This window comes from Camellia sinensis, chromosome 8 (genome assembly GCF_055761805.1).
Source record: "Camellia sinensis isolate YWXY chromosome 8, ASM5576180v1, whole genome shotgun sequence".
In the NCBI taxonomy this organism is placed as follows: domain Eukaryota; kingdom Viridiplantae; phylum Streptophyta; class Magnoliopsida; order Ericales; family Theaceae; genus Camellia; species Camellia sinensis.
In genome coordinates this window covers 112,158,333-112,183,232 of record NC_138968.1, presented here as the reverse complement: position 1 = coordinate 112,183,232, position 24,900 = coordinate 112,158,333, and the positions used below count along the sequence as shown (strand labels likewise).

General features: G+C 42.8%; 2 protein-coding genes across 2 annotated transcripts; both read left to right on the top strand.

Moving 5' to 3' along the window:
- Nucleotides 1–11,432: 11,432 nt before the first annotated feature.
- Nucleotides 11,433–12,242, top strand: LOC114272645 (uncharacterized). Its single transcript, XM_028214364.2, has one exon. The coding sequence runs from the start codon at nucleotides 11,433–11,435 to the stop codon at nucleotides 12,240–12,242; it is 810 nt and encodes a 269-aa protein (XP_028070165.2).
- Nucleotides 12,243–12,275: 33 nt separating this feature from the next.
- LOC114272644 (uncharacterized) lies at nucleotides 12,276–13,169 on the top strand. The gene has a single exon (XM_028214363.2). It carries the CDS (start codon nucleotides 12,276–12,278, stop codon nucleotides 13,167–13,169), a length of 894 nt encoding a protein of 297 aa, XP_028070164.2.
- The last annotated feature ends 11,731 nt before the right edge of the window (nucleotides 13,170–24,900 follow it).

Sequence of the window (24,900 nt, the reverse complement as noted above, 5' to 3'; positions counted from 1 at the left end):
TCAAAGGAGGAATAGAACCGATGAAAGCTGAGGCCTGGGTATTAGGCATAGAGAAGTTATTTGAAGTTTTTCCCTGTACCGAAGCTCAAAAGGTACAACTAGCTGCCTTCACTCTTGAGGACGAGGCACGGAGGTGGTGGATGCTTACGAGGACAATTCATCCAAGGCTAATATGGGACAGATTTCTGGGGTTGTTTTATGATAAATATTTCCCCCAAAGCATGCGGGACAAAAAGGTGACTGAATTCGAAACTCTCAGACAAGGGAACAAGACTGTTGCTGAATATGAGGCCCAATTTGCAGAATTAGCCCGGTTTGCACCGCATATGGTGGACACGGACTATAAGAAGGCACGGAAATTTGAAGGGGACTTACGGAGTGCCATCCTGGATCGAGTCAATATGTTAAAGTTGCCTACCTACGTAGATGTGCTGGAGAGGGCTGTTATAGCTGAAGGAAACCTTGCTGCCCAGAACCAGATTGCCGAATGGAAAGGAAAGAGGCAAAATAATCAATGGTTAAAGGGAGCGGCTACTCCACCAAACAAGAAACAAAACTCAGGGACTTCGTATACTTCTGCCCCTAATCAGGGTACGATTCCTGTTTGTTCGGAATGTGGGAAGAGGCATCATGGGATATGCCAATGGAAGTCTGGAGCCTGTTATCAGTGCGGCAAAACGGGTCATTTGATAAAGGATTGCCCTCAGAAGAATCAACGAAATGGTAACAGGGCTGCTACTAGCTCAGTAGGGTCTACACCAACTACTAACACCAAGGCACCGGTCAAACCTAACAACAATAAAGACATAGCGAGACAAGGCAGAGTGTTTGCATTGGTTCCAGGAGATGTGCAGAATGCAGCAACAGTGGTGTCAGGTACATTTATGGTTCACGGTCATTCTGCTTCTATCTTATTTGACTCTGGCTCTACTCATTCCTTTGTGTCAAAATTATTTGCACAAAACTTAGATAAAATCGAAGAAACACTGTCTTATATGTTATGCGTATCTTCACCTATGGAAGATTCTGTGCTTTGTACTTCTGTTTATCATGGTTGCGAACTCGAGCTTGGGGATGTCCGGGTATATGCCAATCTGTTACCTCTTGACATGACTTATTTCGATATTATTCTGGGAATGGATTGGCTGGGTGAATATGGTGCAACTATAGATTGTCTAACTAAACGAGTCAGTTTCCACCCTCCAGGACAATTAGAGTCTACCTTACAAGGGCATGGCGTAATTTCTCCACCTTATTTGATCTCGGCAACAAAGGCATGTAAATTAATTCAAACAGGGTGTCAGGGGTATTTATGCAGTGTTTTGGAGGGGCAAGTAGTGAATGGAACTGTTGATACGATCCCAATTGTGTGTGAATTTCTAGACGTCTTTCCTGAAGAATTACCAGGGCAGTTGATAGACCGTGAAATTGAGTTTATCATTGAAGTAGCACTGGGAACTCAACCCATTTCGAAGACGCCGTATAGAATGTCGCCAGTTGAGATGAAGGAATTGAAAATGCAATTGCAAGATTTATTGGACAAGGGGTTCATCCGTCCGAGTGTGTCTCCGTGGGGTGCACCAGTTCTGTTCGTAAAGAAGAAGGATGGAACACTCCGGCTTTGTATTGACTATAGGGAACTTAATAAAGTCACAATCAAGAATAAGTATCCATTACCAAGGATTGATGATCTATTCGACCAGCTGCAGGGGGCACAAGTCTTTTCCAAGATTGATCTACGGTCTGGGTACCATCAATTAAAGGTCAAGGCTGATGATGTTGAGAAGACAGCTTTTCGAACCCGGTACGGGCATTATGAATTTTTCGTTATGCCATTCGGAGTTACTAACGCGCCAGCAGCTTTCATGGATTTGATGAATCGCGTTTTCAAGCCCTATTTGGATGAATTTGTGGTGGTCTTTATTGACGATATTCTCATCTATTCGAAGAATGCAGATGCTCACGAAAATCATCTTCGTTTGATCCTTCAAACCCTCCGGGAAAAGAAATTGTATGCAAAGCTGAAGAAATGTGAATTCTGGCTACTAGAGGTGGCATTTCTGGGGCATATCATCACGAAGGAAGGAGTTTCTGTTGATCCACACAAGATCAAAGCAATCGTAAATTGGCCAACTCCCACTGATGTGACTGAAGTGCGTAGTTTTATGGGGTTAGCTGGTTATTACAGGAGATTTGTTCAAGATTTTCTAAAATTGCTGTGCCACTTACACAACTAATACGAAAGGGAGTTGCATTCGAATGGTCAGAGGAACGAGAATCTGCTTTCCAGGAATTGAAAACAAGGTTGACAACAGCACCAGTTCTGGCCCTACCATCCGGTACAGAGGGATTTGTAATCTACAGTGACGCTTCGCACAAAGGGCTTGGTTGCGTACTTATGCAAAACGGAAGAGTCATCGCTTATGCATCTAGGCAGTTGAAACTCCATGAGAAGAATTATCCCACGCATGATCTGGAGTTAGCAGCAGTAGTCTTTGCTTTAAAGATATGGAGACATTATTTGTATGGTAGCACCTGTGAGGTATATACTGATCATAAAAGTCTCAAGTACTTTTTTTCTCAGAAAGAATTAAATATGCGGCAACGGCGGTGGTTGGAACTTCTGAAAGATTATGACCTGCAGATTCACTACCATCCTGGTAAAGCCAACACATTTGCAGATGCGCTCAGTCGGAAAAATATGGGGATTATGGCAGATATGGCAAGTATGGTTACAGGACAAAAGGACTTGGCAATTGAATTGGATAAGGTGGAATTGAACCTTGTGTTACATGGTCAAAAGGCTCTAATAGCAGCGATAGTAGCACAACCAACCTTACTTGAAGAGATTAAAGTGCACCAAATGAAAGATGAAACTTTGAGTTAGATACATGATGAGTTCGAAACAAAACCAAAACCGGGATTCGGTGTAGTAGGTTCAGTGCTTAAATTCCAAAACCGACTATGTGTTCCCAATGTGATGAGTCTTAAACAAAAACTGATGGAAGATGCACATACCTCAAAGTTCTCAATGCACCCAGGGAGTACTAAAATGTATCGAGATTTAAAGCAGAATTTCTGGTGGCCCAGTATGAAGAAGGAGATCGCGGAGTTTGTTTCTAAGTGTTTGCAATGCCAACAAGTAAAAGCGGAGTATCAAAGACCTGCCGGATTATTGCAACCTCTTCCCATCCCAGAGTGGAAATGGGAACACCTGACCATGGATTTTGTTATGGGGTTGCCACGGACTCCTCGAGGTATGAATTCAATTTGGGTCATTGTGGACCGATTAACTAAGTCCGCCCACTTTCTGCCGGTAAAAACTCAGTATAATGCAAATAAATTAGCAGAAATTTATGTAAATGAAATTGTGAGGCTTCATGGTGTTCCAGTCTCAATTGTGTCAGACAGAGATCCTAAGTTTGTTTCTAGATTCTGGCAAAGTTTACAGGAAGCAATGGGTACAGAATTAAAGTTCAGCACGGCTTTCCACCCTCAGACCGACGGTCAATCCAAGAGGACGATACAGACTCTTGAAGATATGCTCCGAATGTGTGTACTAGATTTTCAAGGAAATTAGGAAACCCATCTACCGTTGATAGAATTTGCGTATAATAATAGTTACCATTCGAGCATAGACATGGCACCTTATGAAGCTTTGTATGGAAGACCATACCGTTCCCCCGTGTGCTGGGCTGAAGTTGGAGACAGATCCTTATTAGGGCCTGAAATTGTTCAGTTGACCACTGAAAAAGTTCACGTTATTCGGGAAAGGTTGAAAACTGCTCAAAGTAGGCAGAAAAGTTATGCTGATAACCGACGGAGAGATTTGGAATTTGACGTGGATAGCTATGTTTTCGTGAAAGTCACTCCGATGAAAGGGCACCCAAGATTCGGAAAGAAAGGTAAGTTGACACCCCGGTACGTCGGTCCTTTTCAAATTCTGGAAAAAGTGGGTCCGGTAGCTTACCGAGTTGCCCTTCCACCACATATGAGTCAAGTGCATAACGTGTTTCATGTCTCTATGCTTCGTGGGTACCTCCCGGATCCGTCACATGTTATTGACTACCACCAAATTGAGTTGAATGACAAGTTGATTTATGAGGAGAGACCAATTCGCATTTTGGACCGACAAGTAAAACAACTACGAACCCGTGAGATTCCAATGGTAAAAGTTGAGTGGCAAGAACATTACGGGATCGACGCAACATGGGAAAGAGAGGAAGAAATGCAACACCAATACCCACACCTGTTCCAACCCTAAGGTAACCCAAGTTTGGAGGACCAAACTTATTTAAGGGGGGGAGAGTGTAATAACCCGACCCTCGCACATGATTTCTGTTATATTCTTAGTCCTCGATTGGTACTTTTAAATGCTTACTGTGTAGTTCCGTGAAAAAGTATGAAAAAGGAAGTGAAATGCATGTCTCTGAGTGTCTATTTGTCTCACAAGGAAACTATCTGTCACCATTAACACGTTTGAATTAGAAATTGGAAGCCTTAACAGCTTAATTAGCTGAAATTGATTATATATCTGTGATCAGCATAATTTTTAAGTAATATTAAGCATGTTTGCGAAATTTTAATTTTGGAATGATTAAACGATTCATTTTTGTCTTATATGCCTTAGTTATGAATATATATACTTCTTAGACTTCATGAGCTTTGGTCAAAAAAACAAAAAATAACCGTGAACACCATTTTGGGGGAGAAAAGAAGAGAAAGTGAAGAAGAGAAATTGGGAGAGAAGGGATTCAACGAGAAAGCTTAGCCAAATTGTTAGAGGTGTAGGATTGAATTCAAGGTAAGCTTAAGTCCTTCTTATTATGGCCACTTAGAGTTGTAATTGATGTGTATGTTTGACTCATGTCTAATTCATGCTTGATTAATGAGGGTTTCTCTCAATTGGTTGCTTAGGCATCTAGATTGGGTGTGGTATGAAATTATACTTCAATCTACGGTTTTCTATCATCACTTCATGGAATTATGCATATATCATGTGTTATGTTTTAAGGATATGAAGAACTTGAATCCAAGAATGGAATTAGAGAGAGAGATGGCTTGTTGAAGCTTCTAATCTTGGTTAATTTATTAAACTCAAGGTAGAATCCATGTTATAGTGATGTTAGGTGGGAATATTGTAGTAACCTAACCTTGGGTTGCATGTAAGAATGGAGTGAATACCAGGTTGGGACCCGAATGGAGGTTCAGAATTTCAGAATCTGCTCGATCCGCTCGAGCGGCGGAAAGCCCGCTCGAGCGGGAAAAACCACCTCTCAGCAGTTTTGTACATTTTACAGTCCGCTCGAGCGAACAAAGTGGCGCTCGAGCGGGAGACTCATTTTCAGGAAAAATTAAATGCTTGTTCGGTTTTGTGTGCTCGCCTCTCTGGTATTTTTAGAATATTTTACAGATGATTTTAAAGCGGTTATAAATGCATGCAAGGTGTAAGACTCAGAAAATGTTCTTGTTAAAAAAAAAGAGAAACTAATGTATTAATTGTGTGCAGGGCACATTCCAGAAGGGAGCAACACGCCACCTCAACACTGTGAGTAGTAGTACCTATGTAATGCTATGCAATCATGTCAATGTTTCAAGGCATGTAAAGCAATTATGTTAATGTCTCAAGCATGTAATGTACTTATGCATGTTTAGGATATGTTAATGTTAAAGCATGTAAAGAAAAGCATTTACAAGGGCTATATGCCATTTTCAAGGGCCTCGTGCCACAAGTTTCAAGTGTATTTCAAGGGCCTCGTGCCACAAGTTTCAAGTGAATTGCAAGGGCCTTGTGCCATATATTCAAGGGCTTCGTGCCATCATGTTTCAAGGGCTTATAGCCACATGCTCATGTCACAGGATTAGGCCTAGGGCCAGTATGAACCAAACGCAGAATTAGATAAATCAAGTGCATGCTGCATCTTTTTATGTATTGATGTATTTAAATTTCAAGTTAGACGTTGTTCATTATGTATTACTACTCATTGAGCCCGGCTCACTCTCTATTATGTCTGTTTCTGTAGGTCGTCAGTCAGGGGGTCAATCCTAACTTGACGCTGTCCCTTTTGTCAACCTTTGCATGTCCAGACACCATACCAGGCCTTTTATTTTTGTGATGCTGCTAAGATATGGGTATACTTTTGAGAGCCATCCACGGATGTTGTACATAACTTTCATATTCCTTTTGTTATGCCCAATTATCGGGCTAGGACTGTAAATGTATATGCTTGTACACGATATCCAGGGATATAGTTTTAAACTTTATCCGCTTTTGATGATATATGTAATGCATGAGATCCTGGCATATTAGAAATAGCTCAATGGAGTATACTTGTATTATGTTATATTCATATTTTATGCTTCCGATAAGGCCCCGTACGGTATGTACATCAGTTTTTATGTCCGTTTTTGCATAGGTCATGCCCGAACCTTTAGGGGCAGGTTGTTGGGTTGTGACACAGATATAAAGGAATGGGATGCACCTGTATCAATCAACACATTAGCAACCGAGTCACAAAACAAAAAGGTACCTCTCACAACAGATGGAGTCGGTGCAAGATCCTGCGTGATAACAACATACACACGCCCAAAAGGTCTCTGATCTACCTATTCACCTTTCGGAGCAAATGACTGCTGCACAGACTGAGACGATGAGGCCCCCCGATTAGCCCTTAAGGCCTAAACAGACTGAGCTAGCTGAAAACTCTGCCTCGACCCAGATGCACCAGATGTGCCACTCAGATGCGGGCAAAACCTCTTCAGGTGCCCCGCCTGACCACACTGGTAACAAGAGAGCGGCTGACCCCTGCCCTGACTCTGGCTCTGAGGACGAGCCGAAAATAAAGCTACTCTCTGACTTCCTCCCCTCTGCGGGCAAGCTGGAGACTTGTGGCCCAGCTGACCACATTTGTAACAAGTAAAGTCTCCCTGACTGCCTCTCCCAGAGCGTGAACTCGGCACTGTAAAGGTAGATCTCACAAAAGCACCCTGGGACTGCTGAGGATTAGAACCCCTCTGCCTCCTACCGTCCCCCTGGCCATCCTGACTCCTCTTGGAGCCCCTCATCCTCTCCTCCTCCTCATGCATAATAATCTCCATATGGGCCGCAGCATCCACAAGGTGCCCATACTCCCGAGTCATGGACCCAGCAACTCTAAGTTTGAGACCGGTCCTCAACTTCTTCTCAAATTCATGACAACAGCGTTCCTCAGACGCCACTAACTCAGGAGCAAACCTCAATAAGCTAGTAAATGCGGCCTCAAACTTCGCCACTGGTGTACTCAGCTGCTTGAGCTGACAGAACTGATCCCTTAACTTCTCCCTGATAGCGGGAGACAAAAACTTCTCCTAAAAGGCATCAACGAAAGCCTCCCAAGTCCCTTCAATACGGCCCCGCATGAACTTCCACCACTAACCCGCATCTCTCTTCAACTGGAAAGACGCCAAGGTCACCTTCAATGCCCCGTCTTCGATGCGAAGCATCTCAAACATTTTCGTCATCTGCTCAAGCCACTCATCGGCCTTAAGTGGCTCTTTCAGATCCCCCAGAAACTCATCCGGATTAGACTGAAAAAACTCTCTCTTCAGAAAAGAAGGCCCTGCCTCAGCAACATGGGCCTGGACTTGATTCTCAGCCCTGAGAATGTCCATGGATTCCCTTAATGCTCCTACCATCTCGCGGGCTAAGGCGCCCATGGCCTGCGGACCTACTGGCTCGGCCACATTGGCCTGACCAACACCCTCCTGCTGCGCCGGAATCTCATCTAGTATAGGCATCTCCTGCCTACCACGCCTACCACCACGTCCTCGTCCTAACATCCTAATAAAGGTAACGAAGAACATTAGCACATTCACAAATGTGCCAAAGCTATTTCACTCGCGTCCTAATGCATGGACAACAGTAATTCATTCCACGTAAGCACATAATCACATAAGCACTTACGAATTTCATTTCTGGATAATGACAGTCCTGTGGCGTTGCTAGAATTCCGGTTAGAAACAGCATTAATCAAGTGCTTTTCCAACAGGACTCCTAGAAACCCAAGGATCCAATCAACATCCTAGAAACTAAATCTTATACCCAGATAGTCACATAAACATGTTATCACATAAGTACATAACATTACACCTAAGTCTCTAACAAGCGAGACAAACCCATTGTGGTACTAACCACTTCCCACGTACCCAAAGTATTCAAACACGGTACGCTTTGATACCAAGTTGTAACGCCCTCAAAATAAACCCATAACTCATACATTCATGATACAAGAAAATGACAATATATTCCATACATCAGAGTGTTTAGTACAAAAGTATTACATGTTGACAACAAAAGTAAATGCACTACAGGCTTACAACTTTCCAAGTCAACACTTGGGTTCAACAAAAGAAGAGTTCTAACTCTTTATACAAAATAAGTCCTTGGCTTGATTTGCATGTAATACAAAAAGATAACACAAAAATATCTTCCAGCCTCTAAGCCTTCCAAGCTACGTCCTTGGAGGTGGCATATCACTTGAACCTGAAAATGATTAGAGATTTACTAAACCAATTATGAGCAGTAACTAAAACATTAGCATTTGATAAATGGCCAACACTTGTAAACCAACTTATAGCACAATCCAGTTCCATGACAAATATGTACATGTTTCATTTCACTTTCTTTTACTTATCCAATTCAATTCATAAACATGGCTCAGAACCTGGCCGAACAGTTAAATGAGACTACATCTCATATTAAAAACACTTCCAATTATCCACAATTCAAATGAGACTACAACTCATGTCAAAAACACTTCCAATACTTCAATTATCCACGTTATGCAAACGTAATTAGAATTTCGAGACTTTCACCCTGGACACTCCAGCCAACTTAGTTATCAATGGAGTCCATCCCCTATCTCCTCTCAAACCATAGAGAACATCCCCTATCTCCTCTCAAACAATATACATATACAACGTATTTAACATATATCATATACAATGATCAATCAATACACATATTCGACGTATTATTCGAACCGTCATATTCAATGACATATTCCACATGATTATTTTCAGTTTTCCCTAATCAACATACAGTGTCTACAACAATCTAGACTATCCTCTACCGATAGCCCAAAGCAGTTATCTCTAAACAAATAATAAATTTATCAAATAGATAAAATATCAACATTTACATAGTTGAGTGATAAATTAATCCAACTACACCATTCAATTCCATAATTTCCCCATTCCATGATTTCCAACTCAATTTCATATTTCTCCAAATTAATTATTTAAATTAATTATTCAACATAATTAGGGTATTTTCCCCCTTTTTCCATTATCAATCCTAAGGTTCAATTTCATTAATTTAACAACAATATTACCATTTTCCAAGGTCTCACATACACATGGGATTTAACATTTTGAAAACCCCCTTTTTATAACCTCAAATCGAACCCAAACTTTCTCAAAATCACCATAATCCACCATTTATACAAAATACATAATATCTATGTCAAAACCCATAGAAAGGAGTAGGTTATCCCTACCTCAAATGAAGAGACCAAATGGAGAAGATGAAGAAAACTCGAGATGCTCCAAACTCAAGGATTTTCGGATCAAAATGTAGCCAACACCAAGCTCCACCTTTCTTACAAAGGGATTAGAGTAGTAACACTCTAGAAGTAGATGAAATCTTAGAGAGAGAGTGTGTGTAGAGAGAGAGGTAGCCGATCTGGGGTTTGAGAACAAAATATAGATGAAAAAATGAAGTGCAACCCGGCTACTGCCAATTGATATATTTGAGGCTCGCTCGAGCGAAGGAGTGGTCGCTCGAGTGACCAGACAAAAAGAAACCTCACTCGAGCGCACAAAGCCTCGCTCGAGCCAACAATTCGAAGCTTCAAGTCTACAACCCAGAAGCACGCTCGAGTGAAGAAAAGCTCGCTCGAGCGAAGAAACCCAAAACATACAGCTCGCTCGCTCGAGTGAAGGAAAGCTCGCTCGAGTCAAGAAATGAAACCTTCAGGTCAAAAAGAGACGCAGACGCAAGCTCGAATGCAAGACTTCTTGCTCGAGCCACTAGACACACCACTCAACTCTCGCTCAAACGAAGGAACTAAAACAAAGAGCTCGCTCGAGCGAAGACACCAAAATCTGGGCAGCAACCATTTGTTTCAAAACACACCCAACCTGTTACAAACCTGCCCAACACATCCTAAAACTCAAATACAAGGCATTAAAGGAAGGAAACAAGATATACACAAAACCAACACCACGGAACTTAAGTCTGAAATACAACAACCAATGAAGGGAAAATCGGGATCGCTATAACCTCCCCCCCTTAAAAAATTTCGTCCCTGAAATTAGATATAAGTTTTCAAAAACATGATTTCTCAATTCCCAACAATATAACAATTCAAATTCAACAACTCGACCCATTACTGGTCATCCCATCTCTTTTCAGGAGGCAAATTACAATATATGTTACAACATGCATTATCAACATGCATTTGTTTTAGATCCAACAAATTCCAATATCATCCTCCACCATTTCATAACATATTCAATGTTAATAATATATTTGCATTTCAATAACACATTCGACATATACAATGCTAGATTATCTTCCATTTTCAAGTCATAACCAACCATTACAATACTCCCATAAACCAAAATATATACAATGCTTTACAACTTAAGACATATTCAATGTTCTTAAAGTTTATCAACAAAACAAAATTTCCAATACATGGTTAAACATTATCAAACAAGTTCGGATATTTCTCATGGACATCCAACTTACGTTCCCAAGTGGCGCCGCCTATAATTTTTGAGCCGGGCAGCGAACAAGGTGGTCCGAATGGAGCAAGATGATCAGAGGATGGACTCTTGGTACACCGAACTATGACCACCCTAGCATACCACCGACCACCAACTCAGGCTGAAAGCTACCCATCTTGTTATCAGGGGCCAAGAAACAATCAACCAATGAATATGGAGTAAGCACCAGAACAGCATGGAGCAACCCCTGCCTACCCTATAAAGGTGTCGTCTGAACACAAATCCCCCTCACCAACATACACCCCCCGCTCTCCGGACCAAGCCACTAACTCCGCTGATGAAGACCCAGAAGAAGACTTTGATTGGTCAGGAAACGAGAACTAGTTCGAGGAAAGAATAAAGCTAGACTTTTGTAAGACCCGCTGATGGGATCCTTAGAATAAGACAGCCTGAACTTTGTAATGCGTGGATGCCCTTTAAATATAACTCCGATTAAGAGCCCTTTTGTAAAGATGCCTATTATAATATACGAATAATGTGTTGATCTATGTTGTTGACTGTTACTTGTTTTAGTACACCCTAAGGAAACTGAACTTTCATTTAAATCTAAGTAATAAGATTTTCTAAAACTGGAAACCAACTCACCACATGCCATGAACAGAATGGTGGACACGCGCGCTAATGACTATGCCGGAACCAGCAATACCGCACGGAACCGCCCCAGAAACCAATGCGGACCCGTCCCCACAGGGGCTGACGTCCCCAATAATCTAGGACATCAAATTTTAAAGGGATTAGGGCAAGTAAGGAACAATCGACAGAATGAGAAAACTCAACTCTTTTCTGAGTTTCGAAAGCAGAGGCCCCCAAAGTTCACAGGTGTACTAGACCCAAAGGTAGCTGAAAATTGGCTTCGACAGATAGAGAAAATGCTAGACACCATGGGCATAACCGAGGCCACTGATAGAATAGCTTTGGCAGTATTCGAGCTCGATGATGAGGCTGACCACTGGTGGGAGTTAATCAAGAACACTCGTGACGTAGCAAGCCTATCATGGAACCAGTTCAGGGAACTGTTCCTAAATAAATATTTCCCAATTACAATCCGTCGAGAGCGAGTCAAGGAATTCCAAAACCTGGAACAAGGAAACATGACCGTGACCCAGTATGCTGCAAAATTTGAAGAGCTAGCCCGTTATGCAACTAGATTTGTAGCAAATGATGAAGAGAAGGCAAGGATGTTCGAGTGGGGGTTAGACCCTACAGTCAGGGGAAGAGTTCTTCCGCAACGACTCCCCTCATATGCTGAGGTGCTGGATACGGCGTTAGAGTCTGAAAGGGAAGTAACTGACGCTAGAAAGGCTTGGAACAAGAGGAGAGGGAGTCAAACGTCTATTGGACCTCAGAGGAACCAAAAAGAAAACATGACCCCAAAGCCCTACTCCAGACCACCACAACAGCAACCACAGTAATAGATCCAGAGAGGAGGCTATCAACAAAGGCCGATGGGACAAATCCAGTGCTTTCATTGCCAGCAATTAGGGCACAAAAAGAGTGAATGCCCCCAACTCCCTCCATCTGGGTACCAAGGAGGAGGTTCCGGAGTAAATGCCCAGGCATTAGGTGGGCAGAAACCTTGGACGAACAAGGCTGGATCAACTGGGCAGCAGCACCAGAAGAATGGGGGAACTCAAAACACCAAGACCAGTGGCAACCAGAAGGCAACTGGCAAAGTCTTTGCCTTGCAAGAGAAAGAAGCAGACCCGTCTGTAATTGAGGGTAATTTAGTACTATACAATTCTTGGGTGCATGTTTTATTTGATACTGGTGCATCACTTTTCTTTATATCCTCTGCTTGTGCTAAGTCATTAGGACTTGTATGTGAACCTTTAGAAACTGCCTTAAACGTAATGTCACCTATGGGAGGATGCGTTCAGATAAGTTTGATCTGTAAGGACTGTAACATAGGAATGTCGAACCTACACTTAACATGCGACCTTCGTGTCATGGAAATGTCGGACTTCGATATCATTTTGGGCATGGACTGGTTGTTTGCCCACCACGTAGTGATCAACTATCATCAGAGGAAAGTGGTAGCTCACACGCAAGATGGAACTCGTTTCCAGTTTAAGGGGGATAGACAAGCCCCCATGGCTTCAACAAAACATAGGACGCAGTGGTGCGATCAAATTACAGGTAGGATAGCAAGTCTGATTTTAAATGAGGAGGGCCAAGGAGAATTAGAACTTCTGTGCATAGTATGTGAATTTGCAGATGTATTTCCTACGGAGTTACCAGGATTGCCACCAACCCAGGAAGTAGACTTGAGCATCGAGCTACAACTTGGAACCACCCCAATATCCATGACCCCGTATCGTATGGCACCAACAGAATTATGAGAATTGAAGACACAACTACAAGAATTGCTCGAGAGGGGATTCATTAGGCCAAGTACTTCGCCATGGGGAGCACCCATTTTATTTGTTAAAATGAAGGATGGGTCGTTAACGCTATGCATAGATTACCGTCAACTCAATCAAGTCATGATTAAAAACCGATACCCACTCCCAAGGATTGATGACCTTTTTGACCAACTTAGAGGCTCAAGGTGCTACTCAAAGATCGATCTCAGGTCAGGCTACCATCAACTACAGGTCAAGGAGGAGGACATACCAAAAACTGCCTTTCGTACTAGATATGGCCACTATGAGTTTGTAGTAATGCCCTTCGGACTAACCAATGCACCAGCAGTATTCATGAGCCTAATGAATAAGATCTTTAGACCATACCTCGATCGGTTTGTGGTAGTGTTTATTAATGACATCTTGGTATATTCAAGGTCCAAAGAAGAGCATGAGCAACATTTAAGGACTGTCCTTCAAGTTCTTAGGGATAATCGGTTATATGCCAAGGCAAGCAAATGTGAGTTATGGTTGAATGAAGTAAAATTCTTAGGGCATGTAGTGTCGGAGAATGGGATTACGGTGGATCCAACCAAGGTGGAGGTAGTATTAAATTGGAGACAACCGAAGACCGTGTCAGAAATCCACAGTTTCTTAGGATTGGCCGGTTATTATCGGAGGTTCATTCTAGATTTCTCCAAACTATCCAAACCAATGACTCGTTTGACACAGAAAGAAGTAAGGTATGAGTGGGACGAAGCTTGCAAAAAATCCTTCCAAGAGCTAAAGAAGAGGTTAACTAGTGCACCAGACCATCCCAGAACGAGAAGTGGGGTATACTGTGTATTGCGATGCGTCTAAAGAAGGGTTAGGGTGCGTGCTCATGCAAAATGGAAAGGTAGTGGCATATGGATCTAGGCAGTTGAAACCTCATGAGCGTAACTACCCAACACATGACCTGGAGTTAGCAGCCGTAGTTTTTTCCCTAAAGCAATGGCGTCATTACCTGTGTAGGGAACAATTTGAGATTTTCACAGATCACCAGAGTTTGAAGTATCTATTTACACAGAAGGACCTCAACTTGAGACAGAGACGATGGATGGAGTATCTTGAGGATTTCCAATTCACTCTCTCATATCATTCCGGTAAAGCCAATGTAGTAGCAGATGCTCTCAGTCGTAAGAGTAGAGGGATGATGGCTAGGATCTCCATCAAAGAATGGGATATGGTTAAGACACTCAATGAATTTAGGATTCAAGTAGAATCTCAAGATACAAACGCATAACTTAGTGCACAGAAGGTGATGCCTAAGTTGATGAATGAGGTCATGGAGGCCCAAAAGCATGACCAAGAGGTAGCCTATATCAAGGGACGTCTGGAATCAGGAGAACCCATGCTCAACTGGGAAATTCACCCCGATGGGAGTTTAAGATACCGAGGTAGATTGTTTGTACCAAGTGACGAGTTACATTGAGAAAAGGTACTTAAGGAATGTCATCATTATGCATTCGCAGTACATCTAGGAGGGACTAAAATGTACCAAGATTTAAAGAGGCAGTATTGGTGGAATGGAATTAAGAAAGAGGTGGCTAAATTCGTGGCAAAATGTCTAACATGCCAACAAATGAAGGTGGAACATCAAAAACTAGGAGGAATGTTGCAACCTCTACCAATAGCCGAATGGAAGTGGGAGTACGTGATAATGGACTTTGTGACAGGGTTGCCTAAGTCGCCTAGAGGGCACAATGCTATATGGGTAATAGTAGATCGCCTCACCAAGTCAGCACATTTCTTACCCTATAGGATGACCGACACTTTAGAGTCCTGTGTAGGCTCTACATTGGAGAGATCATTCGACTACATCGAATTTCGGTATTTACTGTGTCAGATCGTGATCCTCGGTTCACCTCTCGATTCTAGGGAAGCCTGCAAGAAGCTCTTGGTACTGAGTTATGTTTTAGCACTGCCTTTCACCCGCAAACGGATGGACAATCTGAACGCACCATCCAGACACTCGAAGATATGTTGAGAGCTTGCACAATGGATTTTCAAGGAAGTTGGGAACGACACCTACCCCTAATTGAGTTCGCCTATAACAATAGTTTCCAAGCTAGCATCAGTATGGCACCCTTTGAAGCATTATATGGACGACCTTGTAGATCGCTAATTTGTTGGGCAGAAATGGGTGATGCAAATCTGATAAGACCTGAATTTGTTCTAGAAACTACTGAGAAGGTCAACTTGATCCGACAACGATTAAAGACTGCTCAAAACCGCCAGAAGAATTATGCAGATAAGAGGAGAAGGCCGTTGATGTTTGAAATAGGCAACCACATGTTCCTAAAGGTGCAACCTAGGCGTGGAGTCGTACGTTTCGGAAAAAAAATGAAAACTGTCACCACGATATATTGGGCCTTTTGAGGTATTGGAAAGAGTGGGCGAAGTAGTATATAGACTAGCTCTACCTTTGCAGTTAGCAGGGATACACGACGTCTTCCATGTATCTATCTTAAGAAAATACATCGCCGACTCATCACACGTCCTCAAATGGGAAGAAATCAGTCTTGACAAAGATGCTACATTTAAAGAAGGACTGGTAGCAATACAGGATACCCGAGAGAAGAACCTTAGAGGCAAAACGGTTCACTTGGTAAAAGTGTTATGGCGTCATCGGGGAATTGAGGAATCTACTTGGGAACGCCAGGATTGGGTGAAGGCAAACTACCCCGAACTTTTCGAAGGCAGTATGTAGTTGAATTTCGGGGACGAAATTATTTTAAGGGGGATAGGTTGTGAAGCCCCTGAAAAATGTTTTCTCTAAGAAAAAAAAATATAAAAAAAATGTTTAAATTATTTGCTTAAAGCCCTCAGTTACTAGACTTATTTCGAACTAGTGTATATAATGTTTAAATTATTTTCCAACTAGTGTTCATTTAATCCAACTAGTGTCCATTTAATGCCAACTAGTGTCTTTTCATAATCCAACCAGTGTCTTTTCATAATCCAACTAGTGTTTATTAGTGGGCTTTAATGAACCAATAGATCCCAACTCGCTCTTTCAATTCCTTGTTACACCAAGTTGCCTATAAATATCACCAAGCAACACTCTCGCACACCCATATTCGACTAAAGGAGAGGAAGGAGAACAAGAGAGAAATTTTGAGAGGAAGAGGAAGGGAGAAGAGAGCCATCTTGTTCAAAGCTTAGCAGGAAAGCCACAACACAACCTTCTCTTCATTTTCCTTTTCAATACATGTTCTTAAGGGTTCTAAATAATGTTTTCCAGATCTGTTATTTATGAGTACTTGTGTTAAAAATGCTAAGAGTTGAGTATTGATTCTATCTCTCTTGTATTTTCCCCATTTTGGTACAAAACCTTTTTTCTTTTCCATATCAATCTCTCAACTTTCCAAGGGCACACCTTCAAGCAAACTTTAGCATGTTTTATTCACAAAAGAAATGAAAACTTTCCCTTGGTGGAACCATTTTCTCATAAATCCTCTTGTTTTGGGCATTCTACCTTAGAATCTGTTTATGCAGGCCACTTTCAAAAATTCCAGAAAAATGTATAAAATTATTCTGGACCTCTATTTTAGGTCAAAATCTTCCTTACGGAGTTATCTTTCAACTAAAATTAGTTTCATCAAAAAAACGTTAAGCGGTTTGCAAGAAAATCAAATTTTTGTAACGATCGACGGTCTGGACAGAATCTGGACAGCACTGGAATGTTTTCTAAATAACTTAAAATCTGGAAAAGCAAACCCATTTTCGAAAAATGTTCTAGAAACTAGATCAAATTCTCTACTAACCATAGGAAGACTGAGTCCGGTGAAGGACCTAAAATGGTCCTTTCATTTTAATCTTTAGGTGACGTTAAATCTGGAAATTTTGTTATGTATGGATGTTTTATGCCCTTGTATTCATGGAAATGTTTAATAACTTATGATCATATCTTGGCATGATATTGTGTGTGTTATGTTATGTTATTTATCTTTCTCATCTTAAGGATGAGTGCTTATGTGGTTATTATTATCTTGTAAGTTGGACTAACCTTGATTAAAACATTTAACTCAACGGGAAACCTAATTGGGAGGGTATTGGGTTTCGAGCACTTGAGTAATGAAAAGATGAGAATTTGTGTTATATGGTTTGTTGGGATGTGTTCCCTATTCGAAAGTTAAAGTCTTGCGCAAGTGGTTTTCAGAACCCTTGAACGGAGCGGTTGTATTCGAACCCTAGGTGGTTTGGTGTGAGGAGGGTTGTGGGCAAGGCCCTATTTCACCGTCTCTTTTGAGGCCCTGCGGTTGGCGCTACGGCGGTATATAACCGATGGTAGGCATCCGAGGTTAGTTCTGCAACAAAGCAGCAAAAGAGGGGGCATACCGAATAAACCGAATCTGATTCTTGTGGTTGGGAGGACAAAATCTCTTTGGGGGATTTCTAATTTGCTAACATTTAACTTGTAACCATTTATTTATTTATTTATTTGTGTATCATGCTTTACTACTTAATGTTATAATTGTGATTGTGTATTGGACTTTAAAAAAAAGGTATGGGATGTGTGTGTGTTTACTTGGCATTCAAAGCTCACGGCATGTTATGCCAGGTGACGAAGAGGAACATATAGCTAGAGACGACGAGCCTGAAACCTTCGAAAACTTTGGCTATCTTAGAAAAGTTAAAAAGTTCTCTTTTAATATTTTTGTAAGACTCGTACAAAGATTTAAATTTCCTTTTTGGAATGTAATGTAATGGAACAAGCTTTTGCATTTAAGGTTATTTGTGGTCGTTATGTATTTATATTCAATATAATAAGAGGTATTTACCTTATCGATGCTTATGAGACCTTGTGTTAATACTTGTTAGAATCTGTCAAAATTGACCATAGGACTCAGCAATGACTCTCCCCTGCCTACAACCAATAGTGTAGAATCGGGGCGTTACATCAGCCAAGGTGAATCCTGACAAAAATACATCCTCCATGCCGTGCTCAATCTCCAGAACTGGTGTAGAAACCTCTAGCGGCAGATGTATTGAAGAGTTCCCAAAAACAATTGCCACCCTCTTCCCGTGGGGGTACTTCAACATCTGGTGTAAGGTAGAAGAGATGGCTTTCACTTGGTGCAGCCACGACCGCCAAAGAAGTAGATTGAAGGTGGTTGGAACATCCAAGACATGAAACTCAATGTCCTGTTGCCCCCGGCCAACCTGAGTCTTGATCCGTACCGTCCCCATCACCTCCCGACTGGTATTATCATAGGCCCGTATCACCGAGGCTGTAGGCACGAAATCTACGGGCTTCAACCCAATAGCATATGTCGTTCTCGACGGACATACATTGATTACAGATCATGTGTCAACCAGGACCACCGGTATCCATTTCTCCTTGCACTTCACAGAGATATAGAGCAGCTTGTTGTGATCGGAGCCCTCGGGCAGTAGTTCTTTGTCTGTAAAGGTCAATGTGGGGGAAGCTCCACCCGGGAACACCAAAACCACCAACTGCTCAGGCATTGTATCAATTGAAAGCTTGGCCCTGTCCATGGCTGTAAGGACAGCTTGTCTGTGAACCCTAGAGGCCATAAGCAGTCCCCAGATGGAGATGCCTGCCTGAATTTTCTTTAGCTGCTTCAGTATAGCTTCCTCCTCTAGTAGTTTCTCTTTCTGCCTTTCTACTTCCTTATCTTTCCTGGATGCCTCAGGCTGGTCCAAGTGTGGGGGCTTGAAGTACCGCCCACTTAGGGTCATATGGTCCACCTCGATGTACCAGGTATCGTCGGTTGATTCTGCCCCCAGTCTTCATCAGTATGGGCAAGACGCAAATCATTGTCTTCCTACCACATCCCTTCAGCAATCAACAGACAGTTGTCTGGTTCCGTCGTAGCTGTTGCTGTGTCCTTAACACGTTCTCCTCTTAGGTGCCTTGGCTTTTCTAGCCTTTTCATCATTCTCGATCCTCTCTTGCTCAAACCTCTTCAAAGTAGCCTCCTGTTCAGTCTGCCCAAGTCCCGAGCACAATTCTTCGCACCGGTGGTCTCCTGCGATTCTTCCTTGTTCGCGACCATTCTGGCCACTGTAGATGTTCCAGTTTCTGACTACCCCTGTTTCGGTTAAGACCCCTCAACAATATCTGGCTCGTCACTGAGCCACCCTGTAGCATCTGTTGCTCTGTTCGCATCATACCAACCAACTTGCACATCTCCCAGGTCCCGCTCATCAAAGAACTGTATGTTGCTGATATCCTCCTCAAGGTCAGCTAGATCATCCAAGCCATGACACAGCCCCGTCTTCCCAGACAACATGTACCTCTGCCCCAGTTGGCCACTCCACCCTTGGCTTAGTCTAATCTGTTGACACAATAAAACCGCACGGGTTGTATGCTTCCTCAGTTATGCTCACAGTGCCCTCAGGTTCTGAACCAACATTCCCATTCTCCTTGAAAGTCACCCCAGCTTTGTCTTCGACAGTCACCACCACTGGCTTGGGTAGGGTTAATGATATGCTCATCATGCACAAGTCTATGCATTCCGGGATGAACACCGTCGGCTTAGATAGGTGAAAGGGAGTGATATATATGCTACGGTCATACGAGATAGCCATGGTTTTGAATCAGGTTTATCTGCCTGGGTAGAGGAGGGGGGTTGTTATATGGTGGAAAGGGGTTTGTGGTGACGTTTGGTTTGTCAGGAGGTGCAATCACCTTTTTGTCAATGAGATCTTGAATCTCATGATGTAGTCTGAAGCAAAAGTCGGTGTCGTGACCTCGTTGCTGATGGAAGGCACAGTATTTAGTCGAGTCATGCTTTGGAGGGAGAGGATCGGGTAGAGGCCGTTGTTCTAACGGTTTGAGATGTCCTTTCCTGAGTAGGACCCCTAGAGCTTTAGACAAAGGCATATAAAGTGGGGTAAAAACCCTCTTGCCTCAGGGTGGATAGTTTGCTGGTTGAGAGGTGCTTCCGAGCGCACCAGTGAAGGGTGTGGCTGTTTTTGGGGTGGTGGTGGTGACCATGCCCACATCAGAAGTTCTTGCGACTGCACTACTACTTGTGGCTGCATTCAAACCACAAGGAAGGCCCTATTGGGCTACTCCCTTTCATGGTCGATCAGACCTTGTTTCATGGCATCTTCAATCTGTACCCTAATCTCGTGCAAGTCAGAAAAGGTGGGAAGGGGTAGGACTATCATTTTCTGCATCAGCTTGGGTTGTAGGTTGCGTACAACCATCCTTACCTAATCCTTTTCGAGTGGCCGAGTTGTCCTCATAGAGGCCTTAGCCCTCCATCGAGTAACAAAATCAGAAAAGCCTTCCTTCGGCTCTTGTATGGTTGCTTCGAGATCACTAGTCGTGACCTCGATTTGGGTATTGTATGAATATTGAGCAACGAAGGCCTCGGCCATCTCCTCCCAGCTCCTTTTCACTGAGTCCTCCAACTTGGCGTACCAAATGGCCGCAATACTTGATAGGGTCCGACCGAAGAGTGATAGTTTCTGGAGTCTCGTCAAGCCCATCAGGCGCAAAATATCAGAAAACAGCCTCAAATGAACCATAGGATCGCCTAAGCCGTCAAAGCAATCTATGTGCAACATTTTGAACCTGTCCGGCAATGTCACTGCCGAATCAGTGTATCCATCTTCTGTATCCAGGATTGAGTTAACTCCCTGGGCTCGCTCGAATAGCTTTTCAAGCTTACTCACTTTCAACGCGATTGGATCGACCTCAAATTCGAATAGCGTGTCCACTGGATTAGTCGGTGCTTTAGACATCTGGGGTGGGATTGGCAGTTGAACTGGCCCTGTTGGAACGTCCGTATTTTCCTGGACGTTTGTTATTTCCTCAGGTGTTGGAACCCTAGATGGGGGTGGGTTGGGGGTGGATGCAAAGCAAATGCTCCAACTTGTTGTGGTTGCTGCTGTTGTTGGAACCTGGCAATCAGTTCTCCCTGTTGGGCTATAACTTCTACCTGACGTGTGGTAACCTCTGCATGGCGAGCAGCATCCCGCTGCATGGCCTGCATGGTCTCTTGGCATTGACGCATCATATCTTCCATATTGACTGTAAAGTGCTGGTCTGACTGGACAAATGTATGTTCCCTCTCTAAGATAGAAGCAGATATCTCAGCCCAACTGTGCACAGGTGAAGTAGATAATGGCTGCTGATCTAGTAACCGCTGTACTGATGATCTATGCCTAGATGACCTCCGTCTCGTAACCGGGGGTAATGCAGCAAACACTGGTTGTCTGTCAACTAGATCCTCAGATCGATGAATTCTCCTAATCCGAGTCCAGAGTGCTTGGGGGGTATCTGCCTCGTCAGAAGTAATGATGCAATACTACCTTGCAAAAAGGAAAATAAAGGAAAATAAGGAAATAACAAGAAGAAAACAAAAAACATTTCGAATTAGATAATGACAACATAGTTGATAAATCGTAAGCTGGAAAAACTGCACTCAACATTGATCTATGCCCCAAAACTGATATCCTCAAACACTGATGTCCTTAGACCGATACCCAGACTTGCAAACTGATACATGCATCACTTGTAGAGACACACTCTAAAAGCACATATCAAGTAAGTGACAGCAAAACACCTCTATGGTGGGGTAGTGTTTCCTTGTCCTATCTTGTCAGGAGCTAGGGTTTCACTATGCACGCATGCGGTTTCAAACAACCTACATTCGAGTAAGCAACCTATCCTAATTTGGAACAGCCTCTATGGCTTCCGATATGCACTAGGTCGAATGGTCAAATAGGGTGCCTCGGCAAAACCGAGGTTTGTGTTACCATCGTGGCAGAGCCCGTAACCGATCAACCTTATGGCACGCTTTTCCAAGCAAGCCTCTGACAAACTGTTCAGGAATAATTGATGGCAAACACTGTGTCCTAGGCGCACCAATGCAAATGCAATGCAAAAAAACACATAAGTGTAGATAAAACAACATATCATGAGTTTGAGTCAAGCTCTCTAAATCCCCAACAGAGTCGCCAGAAACTGTAGACCTGTAGACACCCCATTTTTGACCGTCCTCAAGACTTGGACGTCACCGTTTGAACACTCGGTGATTATCCATGTTTGTGTTTGTTCGGAGTTCCCGGAGGTCTCGGCTCGCACGCCTTGCCTCAGGATCTCCGAACTCGACCGTTTAGTGTCTAGTTTTGCACCAAACACTTGTGTCTTGCCTTTGAGAGGCAGGGTAGGGCTTGTAGACCATCCCCACCCACCACAGGCAGTGGCTAGAGGCCACCGGCTGGTGTTTGCTGCCACCGGCAATGTTTATTGCCGGCCGGCGCTATTTGTTGCCGGTCAGCACTTTTTAGTGCCGGCCGGCACTCTTTTTGGCCAAGATGGCATTTTTGGCCAGCCGATTGCTGTTCATCTGCTTTTGCAGATATTTTTAGACAGCTGTCTTGCTTTTGCATCCCTCCATACACGTGTATGGAGGGATCTCCCTCTTGAAAAGCTTGTCTTGTAATCTTTACAAGACATATAGAGAGAGGCTCTCTCTTGAAGCAAAAGGAGAAGACTTAGGTTAGAAAGTTTAGATTTTTTGAGAGCAAAAACAGCCATTGTTGAGCTCTGGTTCTAGGGTTTGAGTTAGATACATTTTCTATCTCTCTTTCCCTCTCATTTGTGCACTAGGTGTTTTGTGTCTTACTATTGCACACAAACACCTAGTGTTTCACCTTCCTCTTGGAACTGAGGTTCTAAGGGATTGATTTTGAAGTTTTGGCATTGGATTCAAGCTAAAGGAGGCCATTGGAGCACCATTTGTGAAGGGGTCTTCAAGGGTGAGAACCTAGTCTCCTTTTTCCCCTTTTTTGCATTGATTTTCTACCTATCTTAGAGCTATTTTTGTGCTTATTATATAATACAAAAAAGTTCTATTTTTAGGCCCTCTTTATTGTTTATTAAGAGTGTTTCTTGGTTTGAGGGTTGTTGACCCCCCTTAAGCCATGAAAGGCCTCATTTTGGGCCATTTTGTGCTAGCTCCGGGATTTTGGTGTTGGGGTCTCTTCACCACTGAAATATTGAGGGATTTCAGTGGTGAAGATGATGCCTTGAAGTCCCAAGAAGGAGAGGGCCACCCCCTCTCCTTGTTGTCCTTGAAAAGGGCATGTTTTGGCCTCTTGAGAGAGCATTATGCTTGAGTGTGTGTTGAGCATGTTTAGACTGTTTTTCATGCTTATATATCCATAATATAACATGATTTTAAGTTAGTTTTGGTACTCCATGCATGCTTAGCATAGTTGCCTTGTAATGCCTTGTAATGCCTTGTTTATGCCTTAACATGTCTTAGGTTGTTAGCCTTTGTTGGAGCATGTTTTAGGCTTAGCCTTGTGAAGATTTTGTGCATGTTTTGCCATGTTCTAGGTCTGTCCTAGGTTGCTTGGGTCGAATTTGGTATGCATCATATAGCTCCTTTGTATTTGGGCTTGTTGGCGTTGAGTATGTGCATGTGTAGCATGGCATCTTTGCATTGTTTTGGTGATTTGGGATCATCCTACATGCCATTTCAGTCCCATTTCCATGCTTGTTTGATTGCCTTGCATGCCTCTTTAATGCTTTGGAAGCTTGTGTAGCAATGCTCCATGTTTTGGTGTTTATGCATGCCTTTGTTTTTGAGTCACTTAGATGCCATCTAAGTAGTCGTTTAGCTTTGTTTTAACATGCTAAACCTCTGATTTTGGTCCTTCCTTTCATGCCATGTTTGGTCTTACTCAGTGTAGTTCAATGCCTCATTGGCTTGCTTTGAACATTTGGATCATTTTGCATGTGAATGTTAGCTTATCTTGTTGCTTGGTTTGGCACCATCCTAACATGACTTTCAATGCTCATGTTGCATGCTAATTAGTCCATGATTCCCCCTTTCAAATGTATTTGAGGGTTGTTCAATTTGTGCCTAAGGTTTGGACCATAACAAGTGTATGTGTGCATGTGTGTTTAGCATCCATTTTGGGCATTATTGGCTACTATTTTGGGCCTTATTAGAGCTGCCTAATTCATGTATAAGTCCATCTTTGCATCCATTTGCATGCCCCTATGTTTGCTTGTATGCTTGCATAAGCTTGTCACCATGCCATGTTGCATCCTTAGTTTGTATGCTTAGGTTGCATTGCATCTTGCATGCATGCCTTGTTCCTTGACTTGATGATAGGAATTGGGCCTTGTTTGGTTTGATTTGGTTTGCATGCATTTGAAATCAAAGTTGCATACTTGGTTCTTTGGGCCATCATGCATGGAAATGCGTGATTGGTGGTCCGAGAATCGAGGCACATGCCCCTTTGAGTCATTACAATGATAAGGGACATGGTTGGTGCATATATGCCTTGAATTGTGCTGTCATGCTTTGCCTTGCCCTCTGTTGCTGTCATTTGCAGATTCTGCAGGAACATTCTGCCGACCGGCAGTGTAAGGTGCCGGCCGGCAACAACTTCTCTGCCGACAGCTTCATTTTGTGCCGATGGCCACACACCACTGCCGGTGGTAATTCCACTCAGCCGGTGGTACTCCCCAGTGTCCAGGGATGCAATCCTGAGGTTTTGACAGCCTCCAGAGGAGTGAAGGAAGAAAAACAGAGGCAGCCTATGCATGGCGGCGCGTTTCCCGAGGCGATTTTTCTGTTTTAATTTATTTATTTAATTCGTTAATTAAATTAATTTGTAATATTAATTAGCTTGCGTAGTTAATTAATTTGTAATATTCATTTGATCCCTCCGAGCGAGGGTAAAG